Below are 24,763 nucleotides of genomic sequence, written 5' to 3'. Positions count from 1 at the left end.
TAAAAAAAAAAAATACAAAATACTCACCATGGACGAAATCCTCAGTTTTATGATGCTTTACTTACACACACTCATTTACGCAAAGTCCCAACAAATATTTTTACCTTCGAAGAAAGGTCCGGCTTGCCCACTGTCCCACAAATATTTGTACCTTACAAATGTCCATGCTTGGCCAGTGTTCAAATGTTTGTAAATTTCAAAAAATGTACCTCCTTGTAAAATCTTTAATTCTGCTGTACAGGGGGGGGGGCCATTGTTGCTTGCAGTGCTGGGGCCCTTCTTCATTGCAGTGTGGGGGCCCATTCTCTTGTGCAGTGCTGGGGCCCTTCTTGATTGCAGTGTAGGGGCCCAATCTTCTTTGCAGTGCTGGGGCCATTCTTGATTGCATTAATTTATTTTTATTTTTTTATAGTAAAATGAGTGCCTTTACCATTTCAAACTCGCTATGACCAATAATAGAGCGCGAGGGGGTGCATGCAAAAAAACAATTGAATTGAGGGGGGTTTTTTTTTACAAAATTTTAACGCATCTCGCTAACAATTGAATACCTAAGATCCAATGGGGCAGGGACTGATGTGAATGAGTTCTCTGTACAGCGCTGCGGACTCAGTGGCGCTATATAAATAAATGGTGATGATGTGATGATGATGATGATGTGTGTGAGAATCTCAGGGTCTATGCAGCTACTAATGTATCAGTGTGTGGGAGAATCTCGGGGTCTGTGCAGCTACTAATGTATCAGTGTGTGTAAGAATCTCGGGGTCTATGCAGCTACTAATGGATCAGTGTGTGTGAGAATCTCAGGGTCTATGCAGCTACTAATGTATCAGTGTGTGTAAGAATCTCGGGGTCTATGCAGCTACTAATGTATCAGTGTGTGTGAGAATCTCAGGGTCTATGCAGCTACTAATGTATCAGTGTGTGTAAGAATCTCGGAGTCTATGCAGCTACTAATGTATCAGTGTGTGTGAGAATCTCGGGGTCTATGCAGCTACTAATGTATCAGTGTGTGTAAGAATCTCGGCGTCTGTGCAGCTACTAATGTATCAGTGTGTGGGAGAATCTCGGGGTCTGTGCAGCTACTAATGTATCAGTGTGTGTAAGAATCTCGGGGTCTGTGCAGCTACTAATGGATCAGTGTGTGTGAATCTCGGGGTCTGTGCAGCTACTAATGTATCAGTGTGTGTAAGAATCTCGGGGTCTATGCAGCTACTCATGGATCAGTGTGTGAGAATCTCGGGGTCTGTGCAGCTACTAATGTATCAGTGTGTGTAAGAATCTCGGGGTCTATGCAGCTACTAATGGATCAGTGTGTGTGAATCTCGAGGTCTGTGCAGCTACTAATGTATCAGTGTGTGTAAGAATCTCGGGGTCTATGCAGCTACTAATGGATCAGTGTGTGTGAATCTCGAGGTCTATGCAGCTACTAATGTATCAGTGTGTGAGAATCTCAGGGTCTGTGCAGCTACTAATGTATCAGTGTGTGTGAATCTCGGGGTCTGTGCAGCTACTAATGTATCAGTGTGTGTAAGAATCTCGGGGTCTGCGCAGCTACTAATGGATCAGTGTGTGAGAATCTCGGGGTCTAGGTAGTAACAGAAGGGATTGGGTAATCTAACACTAGTTACATTGTGAATATATATTTCTCTCTCCTATTTAGATGCAGATTGCTTATCAATAAATTGCATTAATTCAAATGTTGCCAAGATACTGTAGAAGTTACATAACCTGCTCTATTGTTGCTGCAACCTGTAGGTGAAGAAATAGTTTTTTTTACATGAAAATGGTGCAAATTAGTCACAAAAGATGATGCATCAACTGACAAAGAAGAGACAGATTCTGCTGCACTGATCCATGACCTTAGCGGCATCCTCCTATTTATGGCACTATAGAGGCCACTGACCGGTAACACAGGTCATACTGTACATAGTTACCAGCTCTTTCTGATTTATAGGAACAGGTTTGAAAGATTTGCCCCAACAATGTTTACCAACTACACAGTGCAGCTCTCTGTTTGCTGCAAATAATATGACTTCTCAGTTTCCACATTCCTTGGGTTTAATAAATGAACATTTATTGAGGAGTATTTAAATGACCACTAAACCACAACATGGAAATGTTCATATATGAACCAGGGAGGTAGATCACTGCCGCTCTGTTACAAATTAATAACCCACCACTCCCAATTACAGACAGCTGAAGCTCCGCCCATATCTTCTGCAGGTAAAACCACTGAGACTGAAGTTCTTTGTGTTACTATTAGTTCACCGGTCCTCCCCTGTGTGTGAATCCACACAGCAAGTGTGACAAGCTGTCACTCAAACTCTGCAGCCCCTCCCTCCAAACATGGCCGCCTGCTGCAGAGAAGTGAGTGTGCATGGTGGATATATTTATCATTTATATAGTATATTATACAGCGCAGTAATACAAATACGTTCATCGATATTAATGATAGTGCCAATAAATGACATTAAGTTCAGTGAAGATGACTTATTGTGGTCCATGGAACAGACTACGCTGAATGTGACTAAACGTGGTGTTTTGGTTGTAACGTAGCATAGGATGAATGCAGGCAGTGATGTAAGGTGTGACAGAGCAGCAAATACTGATGTCCGGTCCTTCCTCTGCTGTACAATTTACATACATGTCCTATAGCTACAGATATAGAATATCCAGCTTCCCACCACAATGTGAATTCTTATTGTCCCCAGACATCAACTTATTACTGTGTCCCTCTCCCACACTGGCAGCCGGGTATCCCCCCCCCCCCCACCTCCCTCCTGGAGCTGAGAACCCAGTCCTACAAGATTGCTGTATAACACAAGGGTAGAGTATTGTGTTCTGGAAGGAGTGCAAGCTCTATACATACAAAGCTTTCCCTGGTATTATGGCCTATACCTTATGCTGCTAGTTAGTGTATAATGCTGACAACTGTCCTTAATTTCCATGAACAGTCCCAGGTTCTCCAGGTTTGTCCCTGGTATTTCTTGCTTGATGAAATGTCCCTATTTTTCTGTATTTGCCAAGTGCAATTCCACTTTTTCTGCATTTCGGATGCATCTATTACCATCTACTCCTATTATCTGGGCTTCACCACTCTATATTTGAAGAGGATTTTGTAAAATGTAAAAAGGTGCAGTGTTATCACATTCAGTAAACCTGGCACAATGGGGCTGGCAGTGCTGCAAGGTCTGTGTATATCCTGTGTGGGTCATCTGGCTCAGCAGCAGGGGTGGGACAGTGCATTGCTGCACCCAATAGCTACATGCTTTGCAGGGGACCAGCAATGCACCTCTAGCTTCCCAGGCCCTGCACCCTCCATAGTTCCGCCCTTGTTCTGTAGCAGTGTGTCCTTGGTAGTAACTTAAATTCTGTATATTCACTGATCATGTGACGCTGAGCTCTGTCACATGATCAGTCAGCTCATCGTACATTCACCAACCTGGCTCAATAATTATAGTCCCCAGTTGGCAACAATGTCGCTTGTCGCTTCATTTACCTGTGAAAATATCACACTTGCTAATCTATAGGGCAGAGGTCTGTCTTTGCTCACATTACATGCAGAACTGTACCACACACAAACAAGTCAGTGCATATTAGTCACATAAATGAGATCCTGCCTTATATAGCTTGTAGTGGATGACTTGTAGAGCATTAGGTCCAAGATCATGGCAGAGGCAGTAATAATCCTGGGTGTATATAGAAGATTTCATCACACAAACAGTTTACACTGAAAGATTAGGTTAAAGAAACGCATCAATTAAATAGAGAGGGTGTGTGTGTGTGTGTGTGTGTGTGTGTGTGTGTGTGTGTGTGTGTGAGTATATGTGTGTGCAGGAACGCATGTGTGTATCTATCTGTGTAGTGTGTGTGTGCATGTGTTTGTATTGCCTGTAGTCACTGTTACCTGGCTCTGTCCTCTGGACATGGAACAGTGAAAGTGTAATTGATTTTTCTACCCACAATATAATGCTTCGTTACCACCGCCCAATTCCCCCCCTAAACTAGCAGAACTGAAGTTGACACCGGACAGGGGCCCCTGCAGTGTACATGGACTGGGCCCCACTAGCTCTGTGCTCAGTCTTCCCTCTGTGATGACAACAGGGGGAATGTGAGGAGCAAACAGCGCTGCCTTAGTAACTGACAAGGTTGCATTTGACATGTGTCCGTGGATTATTGCGCATAGAGAAGATGAGGTACAAAGCTGGTGGGGCCACTTATCCTGAAACGTGGGAGTTGCTTAGAATACCTGTATTAATACATCCAGCATTGGAGCAGCTGTTTTTCTGTGCAATATTTGGACTTGGCAGTCCACACACTATTATTGCTGATGTGATTTCAGGACAGGAGGAGGACAGGCCTCTGTTGGAGACACAGTACGGAACTCTCCGGGGGAAGACGCTATCAGCGAAGGAGACGGACAGAACTGTACACGCTTTCTATGGTGTTCCCTTCGCGAAGCCTCCAGTAGGTCCATTAAGATTTGCAAGTCCAGAACCCCCCCAGCCATGGAGCTCTGTGAGAGAGGCCACTGACAATCCCCCCATGTAAGTATACAAGAGGGGAATGGGTGAAGTTCAGCAGATGCTGATCTGGCCTCAGGTTTGTTTTATTTGTCTTATACATAAACTCTCATCATCCTGTCTACAGGTGTCTGCAGAATATAGAGGTGATGAAACAACTACTAGAAGTGGTTAAAGACACAATCACAATACCCCCAGTGTCTGAGGACTGTCTGTACCTGAATATCTTTACACCAGCAGACCGAGAGGAGAATGTGAAATTACCTGTAAATATGGCCCTCTAACCTAAGATATTGCAATGTATTATTAATGCTTTCTGTACTATTTAAAATATATATATTTTTTTAGTGCTTTATTCAGAATAAAATTGTATTATTTTTTTTAGTAAATATTGATTTTGGCTTTTACTTTATGTACATGAGTATCTGTATTTATATCCATTTATTATATATATTTTTCCATTACATTATATATAAATCTTAAGGATAATCACTTTATATTATTAATCACCGTTACAGGGCTGGAAATGTGCTCCCATCTCAGAGTATGTCAGATATGAGCCACAAATATATCCAATATTATGAGTGACAATTTGGTGAAATGCCAGAAGCCAATCTACCTTATTGTATAAAGCAAGTGTCACACACAGACCCAGCAGCGCAATTATGGCCTGTAAAATAATCTGAGTAAAATCTGGGGCCCGGCCTACTGCTCCTCTTATATACCATGTTCTTGGAGAAAGAGGGCATCAGCTGTTTCTGTGATATTAACAATTGTTCTGGACATTCCTATGGGTGCTGTCAATGTTGGGAAACTTCCTGGGTACATTTACTGTGTACAGAGAAGCACAAATGTCAGATGGTTTCTCGCCCTCCCGTAATGGGCAGGTGGGAATTTGTAGACAGACACGTGCAGATCTTTGTGTCTCACTAATGTAACGCTACATTTCATGCTTTTGCCCAGGTGATGGTATTTATACATGGAGGTGCTCTGTCGATCGGAGGGGCTATGATGTTTGAGGGCTCAGCGTTGAGTGCCCATGAAAACGTTATCGTTGTCTCTATCCAGTATCGACTGGGGCTCTTGGGCTTTCTCAGGTAACTCATATTATGCATCCAAATTACATAAATGTACACAGTAATTCATCATTGTTTGTTAGGCGCCATAAAATTCTGCAGCGCTGTACAGTCAGGATTATTAATCAATCAACATATACACATAAAACCAGAACAGGTGCAGACGTGAGACAGAGGAGATGGTGGTACTTGGGGTGGACATGGGACTGGAGCTGGCAGAACATGCAGAGGCAGTAGTATGATACGGGAGTGGGAGAGCCTATTGTGAAGAGGGGGATTGTGAGAGAGTGCTTGAAAGATTGACAGTTGGAGGAGAGTCTGATCAGGTGGGGTAGGGAGTTTCTATAAATGGGGAGCAGCACGGGAGAATTCTTGGAGGTAGGAGTCAGGAGGTGGCGCAGGTCCGAAGGAGATCTAAGAGGATGAGTCGGAGAGTATCTGGTGACGAGGACAGTGATATATAAAGTGGACGTGTTGATGAGGGTTCTCAATGTGAGGTTCAGCTTTAAGTAGTGTTAAGACATTTTAGTGGAGATAATGGAGATGCAGTAGCACACACAAGATAAAAGAGAAGACGAGAGGTCAGGGGAGGTCAGGTAGATTTAGTTTTCTATCGCCATAGAGGCGGTGGTGGTGGCTGAGAGAAGAAGAGGTATAAAGAGAGGACAGCAGAGGGCTGAGAACAGAGCCTCGAGAGACCTCAACAAATAAAGGGAGTGCAGAGGATGGTGTCAGAAGTAGAGACACTGATAGACTGTTTGCAGAGTGAGAGATGAAGCAGGAGAGAACAATGCTATGAAGTCCAAGGGAAGGAAAGGTATTGACTGTATGGAAAGCAGCAGGAAAGTCGAGGAGGATGAGTAGGTAGTAACTGTCCGTTGACTAAGCTGAGTAGATTGTTGGTCATTTAGTGAGAGCAGTGTCCTAGTGTAGAGGACTGAAGAGGGTGAGGGGGGTGGAGAGAAAGTGGGTCAGGTGTTGTACACAAGACGCTTAAGTAATTGGAAGCAAAAGTGAGGAGACAAACGGCTGAAGCTGGAAAAGAGGTCGGGCCAAGAGATGGATTTTTGAGTACAGGAGAGATGAGTGTTGTGACAGGATGGACCGCCTATGCCACCCTGTCTGTTGTTGCTGGGAACCAGCTGGGTTTAATTTGTCACATTCCCTTTCGTTATCCCAAATGCGCCCTCTTACCGCAGTAGGAGGGGCTTACAATGCTGTGTACCTCGTTGCTGGTGTACCCGGCTGGTAACTCCGGGCCTCTTACTATGGATCCGGGTTGCTGTGAATGGTTTCTCCCCTGACCTATCACATTGACCAGGGCTGCTGGGTAGCAGGCAGAGCGGTGGTACTGCAAACGGTTGGGTCCAAACCTCAGAGACAGCCGGAGAACGAATTATATTTAGGGTCTAATCTGTAGATCACAGGAATACAGCAATATTGAAGATGTTTCCGAGCAGGTCTTGAAGCAAGATGTTTATTTGCTCACACTGGTTAGTGGCACCAGTGATTAGGTTAAATGTTGAAATCAGAAGAACACATTTCAGTGTCAATGCATTCATACATTTCAGACACATGCTATTTTTAGCATCAGGATATACTCTATTTACACAAACATGGATTTACATGCATTGCAAAGCTAACAAAATTTGTGCTTGTCTATGAAATTCGCTCTGGACAAAAAGCCACACAGTAACGACCCCCTGCCGGGCCTTTGGCCAGAGCAGGCATGACACTTCATCACAAAACTTCGTTAGCACTTCCTGCTATCAGGCTCCCTTGCACATATGCCTAATTGGAGGTTTCCACTAACAACCTTACAAATCCTAAACAATGACACTTCCATACTAAATACATCTCAATACACACAAGACCTCCATCCACAAAGGCCTATTGTATCAGATATATGCATCAGAAATAAGGCATATCCTTTAGTAAGGTGAAAACAGGAAAAACTGTTTCTATTCTGGTCTCAGAAATCACGATTTCCTATCTCAGAATATATACAATATTAAAAATAAGTGCATTTGCAATTTGTATAAATCAGTGCCCTGTACTATTTCCCTTAAATAAATTGATAACATAAGTTATTTATGAGTGATCCAGTCACAAGTGTGCTTTTTGAATATGGAAGGGAAAGTGTCAGCAGAGACAGTAACAGGAGACGAAGAACTGAAGGTAGGTAGGTGAGTGGTGGAGAACGTGGGGGAAATCTGGTGATAGGAGATTTTGCCTTTGAATTCACTCTGTGGTACATATTTAATAACCACACTGGTTTGCATATGGGTTTTGTCACAAACCTACTTGCTTTCTGCTGCTGATTTCCTGTCTCTGTGTACAGCAGCACTTCCTGGTTTGGATAGTCACATGATCGTGGCTGGGAGGCGGCTTTTACTATCCACAGACTATATTAAGCTCACCTGGACACTGCAGCCTTGTCAGAGCAACAAGTTCACTTACCTGTTCCTGGCTCCTGTGCTTTGTGGATTGCTGTGTCTTCCAGTCTCCTGTGTCTTCCTGTGTGCTGATCTCTGCCGGTTAGACTATCCTGGCTCTCCAACCCCTGTGTACCGACCCGGCTTGCTGACCATCTCTCTGTTCTTGTGATCCGTGTACCGACCCCGGTTTGTTTGACTCCGAGTTGCCTCCTGATTCTGCCTGACTCCATTCCTGTGCACCGAACCGGCTTGTCTGACTCCGCAACCACCGCTTCACTCCGCTGCACTACATCTTGGGCCGAACCTGAGGTCTACGACCTGCGACTTCTGGCAGCGAAGCCCACCCCGCCTTGCGGCGGTGCTTGGTGAACACCGGGGAGATCGTTAGACTCCGCGCCTCAGGTAAGCCAGCGCTAATCAAGATTAGTAGTAGTAGAATCCAGTATCTGTTACAGTTTGCTCTGACCATGGATTCCGCAGCAAAAGACCTGTTGGAGCACTTAGTGGGAAGGATGGATAAGCAAGAGGCTAACCAAGAGCAACTTTTAAAATTCCTCAATAGTTTATCCATCCGGTTGGATGTTGTCCAGAACATGCTAGTGGCTAGCGGACCACCTGCACCGGCAGTGGCTGCCCCAGAACCCCAGCCCGTAGTGCCAGTTTCTTCCTCACAGTTACGGATACCTAACCCACCTAAGTTTAATGGGGACCCCAAATATTGCAGAGGATTTTTAAATCAATGCTCCATACAATTCGAGCTATTACCCGGGAACTTCCCTTCCGAAAAAGCAAAAGTGGCCTATGTGATTTCTCTGTTGTCCTTAGCATGGGCTTCCCCTTTATGGGAGAGGGATGATCCCAATCTATATAACTTCAACACCTTTTTGTACACTTTCAAGAAGATATTCGATGAGCCAGGAAGGGTATCTAATGCCGCTACCGGCTTATTATGTCTTCGCCAGGGAAACCAGTCTGTGGGACAGTATGCGGTCCACTTCAGAACAATGGTCTCTGAACTTCGCTGGAACGACGAGGCTCTAGTAGCTACATTCTGGTAGGGCCTTTCAGACCGGATCAAAGACGAGCTGGCATCTCAGGAACTCCTAACGTCTCTGGATGATATCATTTCTCTCTGTGTCAAGGTTGATTTGCGCTTTAAGGAGCGTAATTCCAAGAAGGAACAATCTAGACGCAGTATGATTCGCTTGGCCCACAACTTCCAAACCCCTGTTCTTCCTCCCGAAAAGCCTATGCAACTGGGGAGGACCCGCCCGTCGGCCGAAGAAAGGGAAAGGAGATTTCAGAACAAGTGTCTATATTGTGGAGAGAGTGGCCATCTTCTGAGTTCTTGTCCTAAACGCCAGGGAAACGACAGGGCCTAACGAGTTCGGGAGCTGTATCGTTGGGCCTCTTCTCTCAGTCTCAGTCAGTTCCTTGTACTAATGATTGCCTGTCTATCCCCATTTCCCTTCAGTTAGGACAGAAGACTTTCCCGCAGTCTGCACTTCTTGACTCCGGAGCCGCAGGAAATTTCATCTCTGCCGCAGTAGTTAAACAATTCGCTATTCCCACGCAAACTTGGAACAACCCATCTCATTGCTGGCCATTGATGGGGGAAGAATTCCTGAGGGGTCCATTCTGGTACGCACTATTCCCCTCCCTCTCCAGATCGGTGCGCTTCATCAGGAAAAGATCTCTTTTCTAGTAATTCAGAAATCTACCAATCCAGTCATCCTAGGACTTCCATGGCTTCGTCTCCATTCTCCCACCTTAGACTGGAAATCAGGTCACATATTGTCCTGGGGACAGTCCTGCTTCTCTCACTGCCTTCAGAAAGTGGTCCCTCCAGATATTCCCAGACGTTCCCAAAAATTTCCTGTGACTCTTTTGCCTGAACCATACCAAGCCCTCTGTGATGTTTTTTGTCAACAGAAGGCCACTAGGCTTCCTCCTCACAGAATCTGGGATTGTGGCATTGACCTTATACCTGGTAAACCTATTCCTAAGGGTCGTGTTTACCCCCTTTCCCTTCCGGAGTCTAAGGCTATGGAGGAGTACGTTCAAGAAAATCTAAAGAGGGGCTTCATCCGCAAGTCTGCCTCCCCAGCTGGGGCTGGCTTCTTCTTCGTAAAAAAGAAAGACGGGGGTCTCCGCCCTTGCATAGATTACAGAGATCTGAATGCTATTACCATTAAAAATCGGTATCCTCTGCCACTGATTTCCGAATTGTTTGACCGTATTAAGGGTGCCACCATCTTCTCTAAACTTGATCTCAGAGGAGCGTATAACCTCATATGCATTAAGGAGGGGGATGAATGGAAAACTGCGTTCAACACCCGAGACGGCCACTTTGAGTACCTGGTCATGCCCTTCGGGTTATGCAATGCCCCGGCTATCTTTCAGGGCTTTATGAATGAACTCTTTCAAGATCTCTTATATCAATCCATCGTCATCTACTTGGACGACATCCTCATCTTTTCTCAAGATCTAGTATCTCATCGCAGTCATGTACTGAAAGTCCTCTCTCGTATCCGGAGAAATCATCTGTTTTGCAAATTATAAAAATGTACCTTCGAGCAGAAACAAATTCCTTTCCTGGGATAGATTATGTCTGGCACCGGTCTGCAGATGGACCCCACCAAATTGAAAGCCATACTTGACTGGCCTCAACCTTCTTGTCTTAAGGCTACCCAACGCTTCCTAGGATTCTCCAACTACTATCATCAATACATTAAAGGTTATTCTTCTCTTGTGGCTCCCATCACTACATTGACCCGTAAATCTGCTGATGCTAGCATATGGTTCACTGAGGCTATCCAAGCCTTTATATCATTAAAGTCTCTCTTCTCATCTGCACCCATTCTTCAACAGCCTGATTGTTCACGTCCTTTTATCCTGGAGGTAGATGCGTCTTCCGTTGGTACTGGAGCCGTACTGTCACAACGGAGCCCTTCTGACAAACTTCATCCTTGCGGATTCTTTTCCCGTCGCTTGTTACCTGCTGAGAGGAATTATGGGATTGGCGACAAAGAGCTCCTGGCCATCAAGTTGGCTCTCTCCGAATGGAGACATCTACTAGAAGGGGCACAATTTCCAATCACCATATATACCGATCACAAGAATTTACTTTACTTACGTACTGCCCGATGTCTAAACCCTCGGCAAGCAAGGTGGTCCTTATTCTTCTCACGCTTTGATTTCAACATCACCTTTCACTCGGGATCCAAGAATATGAAGGCAGACACCTTATCTCGCTCTTTTGATCCAGCTGATATGGATCCTTTGGAGGATAATAAATTAATTGTAGACCCCTGTCGAGTATTGGCAACTACACACCTGAACAAGGGCTACCCTCCGGGCAAAACATTCATCCTGCCACGTCTGCGCACTAAACTCCTTAGCTGGGCTCATCACTCTCTCTTCTCTGGGCATGCCGGCATCTGCAAGACCTGGGACTTGTTGTCCCGAAGTTACTGGTGGCCTTCCTTGCTGGAAGATGTGAAGAAATTTGTTTCTGCTTGTTCCAAATGTGCTCAACACGAGACCTCTAGGAAAAGACCTTATGGATGTTTGCTCCCATTACCCATTCCTGAATATCCGTGGTCACAGATTTCAATGGACTTTATCACAGACCTTCCACCTTCCAAATGCTGTACTGTGGTGCTAGTCAGTGTCGGACTGGGGTATGAAGGGCCCACCGGGGGACTGCAAAACTAGGGGCCCACCAGAGGGGGTGTGGTCAGTCATCATAGAGGCGGAAACAGACACTAGAGTGAACTAAAAAGTTGTGTACCGCACTGGGTGAAACCCACATTAGACAGTGAAAGTATTGTACAGTCTAGAGTGACTGATTTTTACGATGAATATATAGTATTTCACTGTAGAAGGTGCACCCTTGCATAAGGAACAATATAACAGCAATCAGAGGAGAGAGAAATATGCATAGTGGGGCACTCAAAAGGGTTAATATTATAGTACATTTCTCTGTGTATATAGAATAGGTTTGTAACTTTATTAGTACTTATTAAAACACATAAAAATGTGTATAGATACAATCTTTATTAGGACTCCACATCATTAGCGAAATAGTTAAAAAATGCAAAAGGATGAAAAAAACAGTAAGTGAGTTAAAAAGCAGTTTATCTGCTAAACTGTGATGCTGTTATTATGAGAATAGTGGAGGGTGAAATATTACCCTTATTTTAACTCCTCAAATAATATGTCTCTGTCCTATCAGTGGGAAATCTACTCCCTTAGGGGAGAAAAAATATATATTATTCCAGTAGTGGTGTGTAATCCCTTTGTTGGTTGAGATTCAACACAGAAAACTCTGTACAAAGTATGTAACTTTTGGAATATCCTTAGGGCTTTATGTTATTATGATAAATACTGCCCTGTTAGGCATACTTGCCAACTCTCCCGGATTGTCCGGGAGACTCCCGCATTTTGCGAGAGTCTCCCGGACGAGTGTGGCAATCTCCCTGATAGGAAGGGGGAAAAATTTAGTTTAAACGCCGCGATTCACCCGGAATCGCGGCGTTTAGCCCCGCCCCCACTGTAAAATGACGCGATTTGCGTCATTCCGTCACGGGGGCGGGGCCAAAATGACGCGATTTTGCAGCCCCGCCCCCTGCACGCCCACGTCCCAGCCGGCATCTCCCGGAAAAAGAAAAAAAAATGTTGGCAAGTATGCTGTTAGGGGATAAAACAAGACCCTAATTCTATCATACAAATGACATACAAATGATAAGTGCACAATTGTTCACAAAATAGCAACACGTAAGGTGCTTTGTTGTAGCACTGTAGTTAATGAGCTAAAAAAGAGGGGGTCATATTTCACTGTGTATGTCTTGCTGCATGAGATCAAAGTATTTATCTTAGTAAAGACCTCACTTAGCATACGCAAGTGTTCGCAAACAGTGCATTTCAATTGCTGAATTATAATAAGACAGAAATCTCCGTTGGCGGCAGTAGGGTTAATAGGATTAGTCAGACTGTTTACAAAATACCAGACTATCTCTATCATTCACTTGGCAGCACGGAAAGTGTTTTATTGTAGCTGTAGCCATACTCTGTGTGTAAGCTCAGTAACGATCACTTATCTATGACTAGTGTCAAGCTGCATATGGTATAAGAATGTGCCTTAAATAGCAGACCCTGCCTCACGTGTGTAAGAATAAACAGCCTCTCGTATTAATTGCTATATTATAATGAGACAGAGATCTCTTCTATCAGCTGACAGTGTTATAGTGTCCCTGCATAGTTAAGAGATCAGTATTTTGCAGCGGCAGCAGTATTAGTATGACAGTTGGATGATTATTGTGAGAAACAGCAAAACACAGGGGGAGTGGTCAGTCCACAACAGTCCCGTCAATTAGGTGCTCCCTGCAAGCTCCACCCCAACGCCGGAGGGGGCGGGGCTTAACCACGGCCGGGCCTAGTCAGAGACTGGTGCTAGTGGTCACAGATCGCTTCTCTAAGACAGCCCACTTTATTGCTCTTAATGGCCTTCCGTCTTTCTCCTCCTTAGCCGATATTTTTATTAAAGAAATATTTCGCCTCCATGGCTGTCCTCAACATATTGTTTCTGATCGTGGATCACAGTTCATATCAAAATTTTAGAGGTCCTTCTGCAGTAAGTCCGGAATTAAGCTTGATTTTTCCTCCGCATATCATCCCGAGTCCAATGGGTCTACGGAAAGAACCAACCAAGAATTAGAAAAATTCTTAAGAATATTTATCTCAAGTAATCAATATAACTGGGTGGATCTTCTCCCTTGGGCCGAGTTCGCCCATAACAATCATTTTCATGAGGCCATCTCTAACTCCCCCTTTTTTGTTCTTTATGGCTACCATCCTAGACTACCCACCTTCTCTCAAATTACACCTTCCGAAGTTCCGGCAGTGGACTCATTGTTTCGTAACTTCTCTTCTATTTTGGAACAAACCAAGAGGAATTTAAAGAGTGCAACCATTCGTTTCAAGAAATCTTATGATAAGAGGAGGAGAGTAAGCCCAAGCTTTTCTATCGGTGACAGGGTATGGCTATCCACTCAAAACATTCGTTTAAAGGTTCCCAGTAAGAAATTTGCTCCCAAGTTCATTGGTCCGTTCGCTATTTCTGAGGTCATCAATCCGGTAGCTTTCAGATTGAGTCTGCCTCCTTCCCTACGCATTCCAAATGTCTCATGTCTCCTTGTTAAAACTAATGGTAACCAACAAATTCTCCTCTCCATCAAGAGTTCCTCCTCCTATTGTGGACCAGGATCAAGTGGAATATGAGATTAAGACTATTCTGGATTCTCGCAAAGTTCAAGGTTCCATACAGTTCTTGGTGGATTGGAAGGGTTATGGCCCTGAGGAGCGCTCCTGGGTAAAAGCCACTGATCTGCACGCTCCCCGTCTACTCAAACTGTTCCATAAAAAATTTCCCCTAAAACCCTGTTAGGTGTCCGGAGTCCACCCTTAAGGTAGGGGGTACGGTCACAAACCTACTTGCTTTCTGCAGCTTTTTTCCTGTCTCTGTGTACAGCAGCACTTCCTGGTTTGGGTGGTCACATGATTGTGGCTGGGAGGCGGCTTTTACTATCCACAGACTATATTAAGCTCACCTGGACACTGCAGCCTTGTCAGAGCAACAAGTTCACTTACCTGTTCCTGGCTCCTGTGCTTCGTGGATTGCTGTGTCTTCCAGTCTCCTGTGTCTTCCTGTGTGCTGATATCTGCCTGTTAGACTATCCTGGCTCTCCAACCCCTGTGTACCGACCCGACTTGCTGACCATCTCTCTGTTCTTGTGATCCGTGTACCGACCCCGGCTTGTTTGACTCCGAGTTGCCTCCTGATTCTGCCTGACTCCATTCCTGTGCACCGAACCGGCTTGTCTGACTCCTCATCTTCCGCTCCACTCCGCTGTACTACATCTTGGGGCGAACCTGGGGACCGCGACCTGCGACTCCTGGCAGCGAAGCCCACCCCACCTTGCGGCGGTTCTTGGTGAACACCGGGGAGATCGTTAGACTCCGCGCCTCAGGTAAGCCAGCGCTAATCAAGATTAGTAATAGTAGAATCCAGTATCTGTTACAGGTTTACACTAATAAATAGTAAAAACATTCCACCCCTCAAGTGTAGTGTTTGTGGGTGTCTGTGTGGCTATTTCCTGCTAGCCACAGAGATCAGACAGTTGGTACCACCTGATATAAACTTCCTGTGATTCTCTGTCCCAGCTCCGGTGATGAACGGGCGCCTGGAAACTACGGATTCTTGGATCAGGTGGAGGCACTCCGGTGGGTTCAGAATAACATTGCCGATTTCGGAGGTGACCACAACTCCGTCACTATATTTGGGGAGTCTGCTGGGGCCGTCAGTGTCTCTGCCTTGGTATGTTCTATTTACTAAAATAACTTGGTTATATAGAGAGATTCTCATGTAGCTTAGTAGTTGCATATTCTAGCCATGAAGTCTGGTGGGTGTTATCTGTTTGTTTAGTACATAACGACAGACAGACAGAAATCTAAAGATGAGAGAAGAACCTCTAGGACTGAGCATAACTGAAAATATCGCTCTATTTTACAGAAATCCTATTTACTACTAGACAGCACAGGTATCTTTGTAAGTTCAGAATACCAGACGTTACGTGCAGGTTGTCTCTCCATGTAAAGAGCTCACCCAGGAAGTGACTGATGAATGTATAGTGCTCTGACAAACCTACTGATATAATAATATCCTTTTATCTTGATTCTAGAAACATGATTGTTAAGCTCTCATCTATTCTCCCCCATCTGTGTTTTTCACATGTTTAGGTGCTATCTCCCTTAGCCAAAGGCTTATTCCACAAAGCCATTGCGGAGAGCGGTGTAGCCATCATGCCAGGTTTGATGGCCAAGTCTGTTGAGGAAGTTATTTTTATCAGAAATGTAAGTATATTTTCCTTCTAATGGAATTACCTCGTCTGTGTTTATAGCGCCAACTACTGTGCCAATAACGGCTTTCTTACGCCAGCCAATACCAATACCTGGTGGCTGATACATCAACATCCTTCCTGTACTATTTGCACAAAGAGCCATCTATTCCTGGGGAAAGATAAACTACTAATCTGTGCTGCTGGGGACCCTGCTCCTTCCACTATATAACTCTCAGTCTGTGGCTTCCAGCTGCCTCCATTCCCCTCCTCACATCATGTCACTGCCCCTGTCACATGCAGCCCTCACTTATATAATCATGAGTGGACACTTCATTGTGTCCTACAAGGTCTGCACACTTGGGTCCTTTAATGCTCTTATACTGCTGTAAATATTGTGATCTGCTCATCTATAGGTTGCTCTATTTCCATCCTTCAAAACTGTGTTAAGATGCTAATCATATGGACCTCAACAAAATGCTGTCAATTAGTAATTGTTTGGAATCATTGCAGTTTTTCTTGTAACCAAATTAAATGTTACTCTTGCAGATAATTGCAAACGTGACTGGCTGTGACCAGAATACAATAGTGGATTGTTTCAAGACAAAATCTGAAGAAGAGATCATCTCTATAAGTTCTAGCCTGGTACTGTAATGTAATCATATTGTCCAATATCATAATATCACACTGGGCAGATAGAGAATGTTGTATAAATTATTATCATCCAGAAGAATCTCAACTTTCACTTAAAGATGCATTAAATGTATATTACTGGTTGCTATATATAAAACAGTGACTGTTAACATTCATAAATATATATTGTATGCAAACATTAATTTAGATAATCTGCGACATGACTACAGGGGAAGCACTTTTCCTGTGCACACCAGACTTCCTGTAAGTGAGGCTATTGGTAGACTACATACATGCATTTTATATGTATTATTGAGACTGTTTACATTGGATTTAGCTTTAATATCAATAGATTCTCTGATAGAGACAACAATTCAGTAATGTTGCATCATAAATGAAACCTGGAAGAAAAATTAATCAGTTTCATTACATGGTCTCATATTAAGGGATAGAGGTCGACCAGCCGGCGTCCCACGCAGTCAGCTAATAAAGAAAAACTCTGAGACAAGTATTTGGCAAAATTATTTTGGCCACAGCTTTATTAACACTTCCAAACTTGGCAGACAAGCGGCGTGCAAGGCCAATCAAATTTACCACCTTTTCCAGTTCCATCTGGAAAAATAGGGCGTGTTCTGCCCACCATGTAGGCACCACAACAATGCCCTCCGGAGACCAGCGCCTTGGCATAAATCACCCTCCAATAAACCTGGCACGCCGCTGGTATTGGCCCAACCGTTGAAGCTGGAACCAGGCGTGTGGCCGTCTACCCAGAGCGATACTGCCCGGCCCTGCTGGCTCCCCACTTCCTATGCCTTGCTCGCCGCTTTCCCGCCAAGCAAGGTTCTCATGACCCTGTCCATGGGGACCGAAGCCCCCAACCGCTTCGACCTCCTATAACAACAACCTCCAAAGCGCCTCCTGCATATTGTTAAACATATCACGTGCAACAACTTAAAGGTGCACCCCGTCACTCTTAAAAAACCTGCACAATTGAACCATGATTTTTACTTCTGCTGCTTCCGCGGGAGGTAATAACAGGTTTAACTTTATTTCTCACCCTTTTAATGCCTGCCCCTGACATGTCTGACCCTAGAGCTCCACTACTCAAAATACATAAGCAAAGTTTTCAACTCAGACAGCCAATTCTTACACTGATCTGACTCTGTTGGCCCTGCCACCAAAAATCACATGCATCACTGATTTGCATCCTGTCTGCAACAACTCATCCTGCTCCCCTTTACTGGCCTCCAAACCTTATCACTGCACCATTCCTTTCCACTGATGAACCACTGTGATCTTAGCCAAATATGTATCCCGTACTCCGAAACTTATGGGCCTTTGCCCTTGTTATTTCAATCTAAAAGCCTCATCATATCTCCACCATACTGACCCGGCGTATTCTCTGTAAACTAAATGAATAACGTTTGTGTACTTTACCATACCCATTGCACTGCCTGGGAATGTCCCCATATAACAACCAGAGTACACAAACATCCTGCTCAGCCGATTATTTATAGTTTCGTACGCATCTGCTTGCGCTGCTCACTCTCTTTTTCCTTGAGTCCCTCCTCGGTTAATGTAAATAGGTGAACAAAATTACCCTTCTCAGTTTCCTTCCTGGTGTGTTTTGGCAAATGTCCCATCACTGCGCTCAACTCACAACCGACAGCTACACTTCCGTGTGAACAAACTTCTTTCTACGACACCAGTCTCCACCTGCACAAGTCTATTCCTTACCACATCCACCCCTGGGCCCACTAGTTTCTTCTTCCTCCTATTATCCTTTACTACGCGCTGCTGCTCCTTCAATGACTTATACGTCTGCTCGTTCTCCGACTCGGATGAGCTATCGTCGCCTGAACTGTAAGCTAAGCCCTCTCGATCCTTATAAACATCCCCTAACCTTAATATTTGCATTACCTACATCCTTATCATCCATTCTACATCACAATTATACACAACGTTATTATTAATCTCACCATTCCCATGCAATGAATGTTCTTCTGGCCACGTTGGAATTGGCGCCAGCCGTAGACAATGCACCGCTAGCTGCGCTGGACGTGGCGTCAGCTCTCCGGTGTACTGTCTCCTGTAATCCAATGAATGACCTTTTTGACAGCGCTGGAAATGGCGTCAGCCGAAGATGGTGCACCGCCCGCTGCGCTGGACGTGGCGTCAGCCGAAGATGGTGCACCGCCCGCTGCGCTGGACGTGGCGTCAGCCGAAGATGGTGCACCGCCCGCTGCGCTGGACGTGGCGTCAGCCGAAGATGGTGCACCGCCCGCTGCGCTGGACGTGGCGTCAGCCAAAGATGGTGCACCGCCCGCTGCGCTGGACGTGGCGTCAGCCGAAGATGGTGCACCGCCCGCTGCGCTGGACGTGGCGTCAGCCAAAGATGGTGCACCGCCCGCTGCGCTGGACGTGGCGTCAGCCGAAGATGGTGCACCGCCCGCTGCGCTGGACGTGGCGTCAGCTTTTTGTGCACCCGTCCCTGTAATCCATTGAATGACCTTTTTGGTCGCGCTGGAAATGACGTCAGCCCTAGATGATGCCCCGCCCACTGCGCTGGACATGGCGTTAGCTTTTCGTTGGACCTTCCCCTGTGAGATGATGCACGGGCTGCTGAGTTGGGCATGGCGTCAGCTGTCCGGCGTGCTGGTGTTGGCGTCCCCGCTGGACAGGGCGTGAACTCTGTTATGTTAATCAACAGCTTCTGCTGCTATTGCTTAACACCTTGAAGGCCAGATCTTGGTATGAGTGTGTCAGGTGATCTTGGTATGAGTGTGTCGGGTGATCTTGGTATGAGTGTGTCGGGTGATCTTGGTATGAGTGTGTCGGGTGATCTTGGTAAGAGTGTGCAGGTGGCTCAGGTTTTAGCTGTATGGTGCAGACTTGTGTACTTTTTGCCACGAGTTGTGCTAAACTCTCCAATTATCAGGACTTCTGTAAAAGATGCTGTAATATTTTTTAGTTATCAGACAACTTTAATGGTACTTAGGCAAATTTACCAACCACAGGGTCCTTATGTAATATTAACTTATTAGTGCTATGCAATCTTTTAGCAGATGATTTGTATATTCGGGAATAACAGCACTTGTAATTAGGTGTAATAAGACACCTCCCTAATTAGATGTAATAAGACACCTCCCAGTACTATGTCCTTGTCCCTAAGTGCTTGTATGGCCATAAAACTCCCAGGAGAATAAACAAACATATAGCAAGGAGGGGTTTAGCTTGTATCTTGTGCTTATAGGTGTGATGTGACAACCCCCTAATTAAGTCTGTGCTAGCCAACATATTCAAACCCATTCTATCCAATATTTATGATATCTTACAGACTTCTGACCACAAAGGATGAATTTGGTTAAATCAATAGTAAAATCAGAGCAATGGGCATGTGAACTGCGTTATAACGCTACTACTGTATTTAACCGCATTAAATAATCTACAGCCTTACGTACCTATTATTTAGTTACTATCCTACATCAGTATTTTACAAATTACACACATATATGTCTGCTATACTTAGCTCAACACAGTAACATATATGCATATACATTATTATTAATGCTGATAATGAGTCCAGCTTATAAGCGATGACATCAATGCTGCTAATGGTATATTTTAAAGGAGTCTAAGCACGTAATAAATTAACCTGTGCAGCAAAAATATATTTGCATTCACCTTGTAATGAAAATGCATTTGGTTGAATACATTTAATAGTCTTATAATAAGTCAGTATAATAATAAATAATCTATGTATGCAGACCTGTACCTAATGTCTGTAATAAAAGTATTAGTAAGGTAGTATCATATACATACATATATATATATATATATATATATATATATATATATATATATAATCACCGTCAAGTAGTAATTTAAGGTAGAGTATATATCATACTTGCCAACTCTCCTCTTACTGTTTCGCGGGGAGCGGGGCCAAAATGACGTGATTGGCCTCGCCCCGCCCCCTTCCGCCCTCCAGTCACGCCCCCTCTCCCGGAAAAAAGTTTCCGGGAGTAGGCAAGTATGGTATATATATCACCATCAAGTAGTAATTTAAGGTAAAGTATATATCACCGTCAAGTAGTAATTTAAGGTAGAGTATATATCACCTCAAGTAGTAATTTAAGGTAGAGTATATATCACTGTCAAGTAGTAATATAACGTAGAGCATCTATAAGACTACATCAGCACATGACAGACATGTGACCGGGAAGTGGAAGGAATAGATAAGGGAAAAGAACCCACAGCATGTATATATTCTGAGTGACTACAAATCTTACTATTAAGAAATAAATGTATATAATAACATATATGATGATTCCTTATTGTAATTGTAACCACAGCCTGGATATAACCTTGTCCCCTCCTGGTAATCAGCACGATCAACAGACAATTTCACTTCCTGTCTCCTAACTAATCATGTCAAACAAAAGAATGTCTGAGGAAGGCGGAGGCTAATTGTTAGCACCATCAGCATGTTGGTCTATGCAAGAAGTAGATCAAGAAAAACAAAACAAAACGGAAAAAACAAAAACAGAGTCCAAATTATGTCCCTGTACTAAGCAATTGTGCCTCTGCCTTGTCCCACCTTAGATAGTATTATTTTGTTACACACATTAACTTGCAAGTCTCCTAGCCCAGCCATCTCTGCTTAACAAGTGCTATCTGAGTGCCAGTGCTTTTTTTCCCATTGAATGCTGGGAACGGCGTTCCGGGACCTTTTTTTTTGGGCTTTGCGGCGGCTTCTCCGCCGGCCTTTAACACGCACAATGAAAAAAAAAAAAGTAAACAATACCATCTGTCCGGTGCGGCCGCGCCCTCCTCCCTTCTCTATTTCCAATGGCTGTTGGGCGTGACATCATCACGCACGTCGCGCCCGACAGTCATTCACGGAGCTGTGAGGAGCAATCAACTAGAAGAGGAGCGCCGCAACAGTCATTCACGGAGCTGTGAGGAGCAAGCAACTAGAAGAGCAGCGCCGCGACAGAAAGAAGAAAACTGAAAAAAAAGTGACGAGGAAAAAGGAGGCAACAGAAAGCAAGGAAAGTTAGAGGAAAAGTGGGGCGCCGTTTGGTCAGAAAAATAAATGGTGACAAAAAAAAGGAAAAAGGCCAGCATGAGAGGGGTGGGCCCGGGGCACAGCATAAAAACTTAAGGGGGACCAAAAAATGATTAGGGGCACTGGCACAGCATAAAAACTTAAGGGGCACAAAAAAATGATTAGGGGCACTGGTACAGGATGAAAGCTGAAGGGGGACATACAATACATATAATACATTAAAGGTATGTTAAGACATGAATATAAAATATTAACAAGATGTGAGTTCCACCACCTTTTTTTTTTTACAAAAAAAGCACTGCTGAGTGCAATACAATACCTCTAACATTTATACTTTAGTTCATACTACATAGCTTCCTTATTTTAATGTATTTACTTTGTAGCATTAAAAACACACACTATGTTAAATTAATCAAAATAAAAGTAATGATTTTAGATCATATCTTATTTTTTTTTATTTTTTTTAAAGTTTATCATTTAAAATGTCTTTATCTTTAATTTGAATTTATGTATTCATATTTACCTGCCCCAGGGCTGATGCCCTAGAGCCTCCAGTTCTTCCTCTGTTAATTTAAATCCTTGGAGGTCCAGAGGGTTGCTCAGAGTCCTCGCAAGACTGAAAAACTATGTATAATAAGCTTCCTTCCCCTCTCCTTCCCCCTCTCCTTTAATTACCCTCACCTTGTCCTGCCTCCTGTCTCGCCCCCTCCTTTCCCTGAGTGGCTACCTGCACTGCTCAGCTGTAACAAAATAGGACGGACTGCGCTGTCTGCCCCCCTTTCTTCATGTCACTTGCATCGGGCCGCCTAGCGACCATCCTCCCTTATCCCTCTTCGGCGCTATTGCTGCGCCTGCGATTCCTTTTCTCCTCCAGCGGGGGCAAGATAAGGGAACAGAGGGGGGTCAGGGGTACCTAGACCATGATGAATACAGTAAAATCGTGTTACATTTCCCGTCATTGAGAATCTGCACAAGTTTTTTTTTGGGGGGGGCTCTGTAGTTGGGGTTCACCTTTAATTCTGACATGACCATTATCTATCTCTACAGAAATTCCTCATTGTGCCTGGAAGTATCGATGGGGTGTTTCTTCCGAAATCTGCGGAACAGATTTTAGCTGATAAGGAGGTTGATAGTGTCCCATTTTTGACTGGTGTAACGGAACAGGAATTCGGTTGGATGATTCCAATGGTACAATATTACTTACATATAATAATAATAATAATGTGTTTTTCAGAATTTGGAACGGAATTGGTTAGAAAATTTTATTTTCATTACTTCTTACATTTGTGATGGAAACACATTTGGTGTGTAGAGCGCCATAAACACGAGTGTCGGGGACAGTGTGCTCTCCACCTCTACCAGCTTCTTTTCCCATAAAGATAGATATGTTTACCCACTCGGTTACCTCCAGGTCTTGTGCACACGTCTGATGTGTTTATGGTAAGTGCCGGTACTGGGAGGAAAGGATGCTGGATTAAACAAAAGTTAGAGAAAGTGGTAAGACAAGTCCATACATTCAGACCCGGGAGGGTGGTCATGAGAAGCCAGAGCTGGGGAGGAAGTTGTACAAGCCAGGCTCCGTAACCAGAAGGTATAGGCAGGATACTGGGTCACAGACACTCAACACAACAATGTGACAAGTGATTCCATGATGGCATCAGTCCTATATCAGAACGGAAGTAGGGACGTATGGATGACTGGACACATGTTCATCTAGTGGATGTAGAATTGTTTGTGCGCATCTTGCGTGCATTACCAGTAGTTACATTGTCTTGCATACAATAGTTAATATGGTTACAAATAAGCATACAGCCCTTGTGACTAAGTGTGTAGCCTCGTTGGCTCTACCTTAGAGCCTGCACCAACCTAGCAAAGCCCGAGGATCCTAGTGACCATACAGATTCAGTTATGTCAGTGAGCACAATGTGCACGTGAGGGGAAATTCTGGAAGGAGGCAGCTACCCCAGGTAAGGATTGTGATAATAGGAATCTGTGACACGGGGATGTTATATCTGTGTTAATTGATGTGTGTTTTGTTGGCAGGCCATGAATATTACCGGAGTTAGAGATGGAATGGAAAGAGAAGCTGCCCATGAAATGCTAAAAACCTTCCCCATTCTGGTAAGATCTGTACAGTCTTTGGGGGGAATTCAATTAGCTGCGAAGTCTCACGACTATTTCTGAAAACACTTTGTGGCGGAGATTTTTCAGAGGCGCGAGGAGAAATGAGCGGAGATTTCTACCGTAATATAGGAAAAAATACGCATCTGCGATGGTGTGAGGAATGTCACAGCTAGTTGCCCCCCTCCCCCTTGTGTAGTATTTGGTAGTTTGTCACTGTCATATTATATAATTATTATACTGCAGGAGGAAACAATGTGTTAGGAGACTTAGCTTTCCTTACATCCCTTCTCTCCTCGGTCTCGTACCTGCTCCCCTCATCTCACTGTGTCTAAAACTGCAGAGTGGGGTTTTGTCAGAACAGTGACGAGAGACGACCATGGTGAAGAATGAATTATATCTTTATTGCATATTTAACCATTCCTGCTTCTAACCTATTGTGAGACCACATAATGCGGAGGTGCTAGCAAACACCGTTTCCTCTCTTGCGTCATCATGTTCCTATTTTTGCGATATTACATCTGAGATGGCAGCTACCACACGTGAAGCATCATTTTGCTCCTTGTGATGGCGGAAGCAGATCATTGATGGATATTGCACAGTCCCAGTGTCCTCTTAGTCTCCTGACTTTAGACATTAATGAGGCTCCAATGAGCAGTTTTTTAGAAAAGAGATGTAAAGCTGTAATTAAGTTGTAGGCCTTCAAGTGAGAGAACGCAGGATTGAAGTGTCATATTTATTGTTGCCGGCATGTGCATCCCAATCTTTGGCAAGTCTGCAAAGTGTTGTGTAGAAAAGTCAGAATAGGACCATGTACTATGTATGTGTTTTGCTTCCAGTTTGTAAATGAGTCTCAGATAAGCTCAGAGCAGAATTCAACACTGTCTTGTATTAGCAGAGCGTGCGCTCACTGTTACCATAATATAAATCATAGCGAAATGCTTGTGTGAACCTTTCATCCACTTTTCATGCATTTCAAATTTACTATATTATATCACAAGTG

At 44.2% G+C, this 24,763-nt stretch overlaps 1 protein-coding gene across 1 annotated transcript in view; it reads left to right on the top strand.

Annotated features, from left to right (window-relative positions):
• LOC142104611 (pyrethroid hydrolase Ces2e-like) overlaps positions 1-24,763 on the top strand; it is a 37,564-nt gene that overhangs the window by 5,719 nt on the left and 7,082 nt on the right. Inside the window, exons 3-10 of the mRNA XM_075189388.1 lie at positions 4,343-4,547; positions 4,651-4,789; positions 5,487-5,620; positions 15,262-15,415; positions 15,838-15,951; positions 16,485-16,580; positions 22,687-22,827; positions 23,683-23,760. Coding sequence (XP_075045489.1) covers positions 4,343-4,547; positions 4,651-4,789; positions 5,487-5,620; positions 15,262-15,415; positions 15,838-15,951; positions 16,485-16,580; positions 22,687-22,827; positions 23,683-23,760 — 1,061 coding nt within the window. The remainder of the gene's footprint in view (positions 1-4,342; positions 4,548-4,650; positions 4,790-5,486; positions 5,621-15,261; positions 15,416-15,837; positions 15,952-16,484; positions 16,581-22,686; positions 22,828-23,682; positions 23,761-24,763) is intronic.

The sequence above is a fragment of the Mixophyes fleayi genome, chromosome 10 (genome assembly GCF_038048845.1).
Source record: "Mixophyes fleayi isolate aMixFle1 chromosome 10, aMixFle1.hap1, whole genome shotgun sequence".
Classification (NCBI taxonomy): Eukaryota; Metazoa; Chordata; class Amphibia; order Anura; family Limnodynastidae; genus Mixophyes; species Mixophyes fleayi.
Note: the sequence above shows the minus strand (reverse complement) of the source record. Positions and strands in the feature narration are given on the sequence as shown.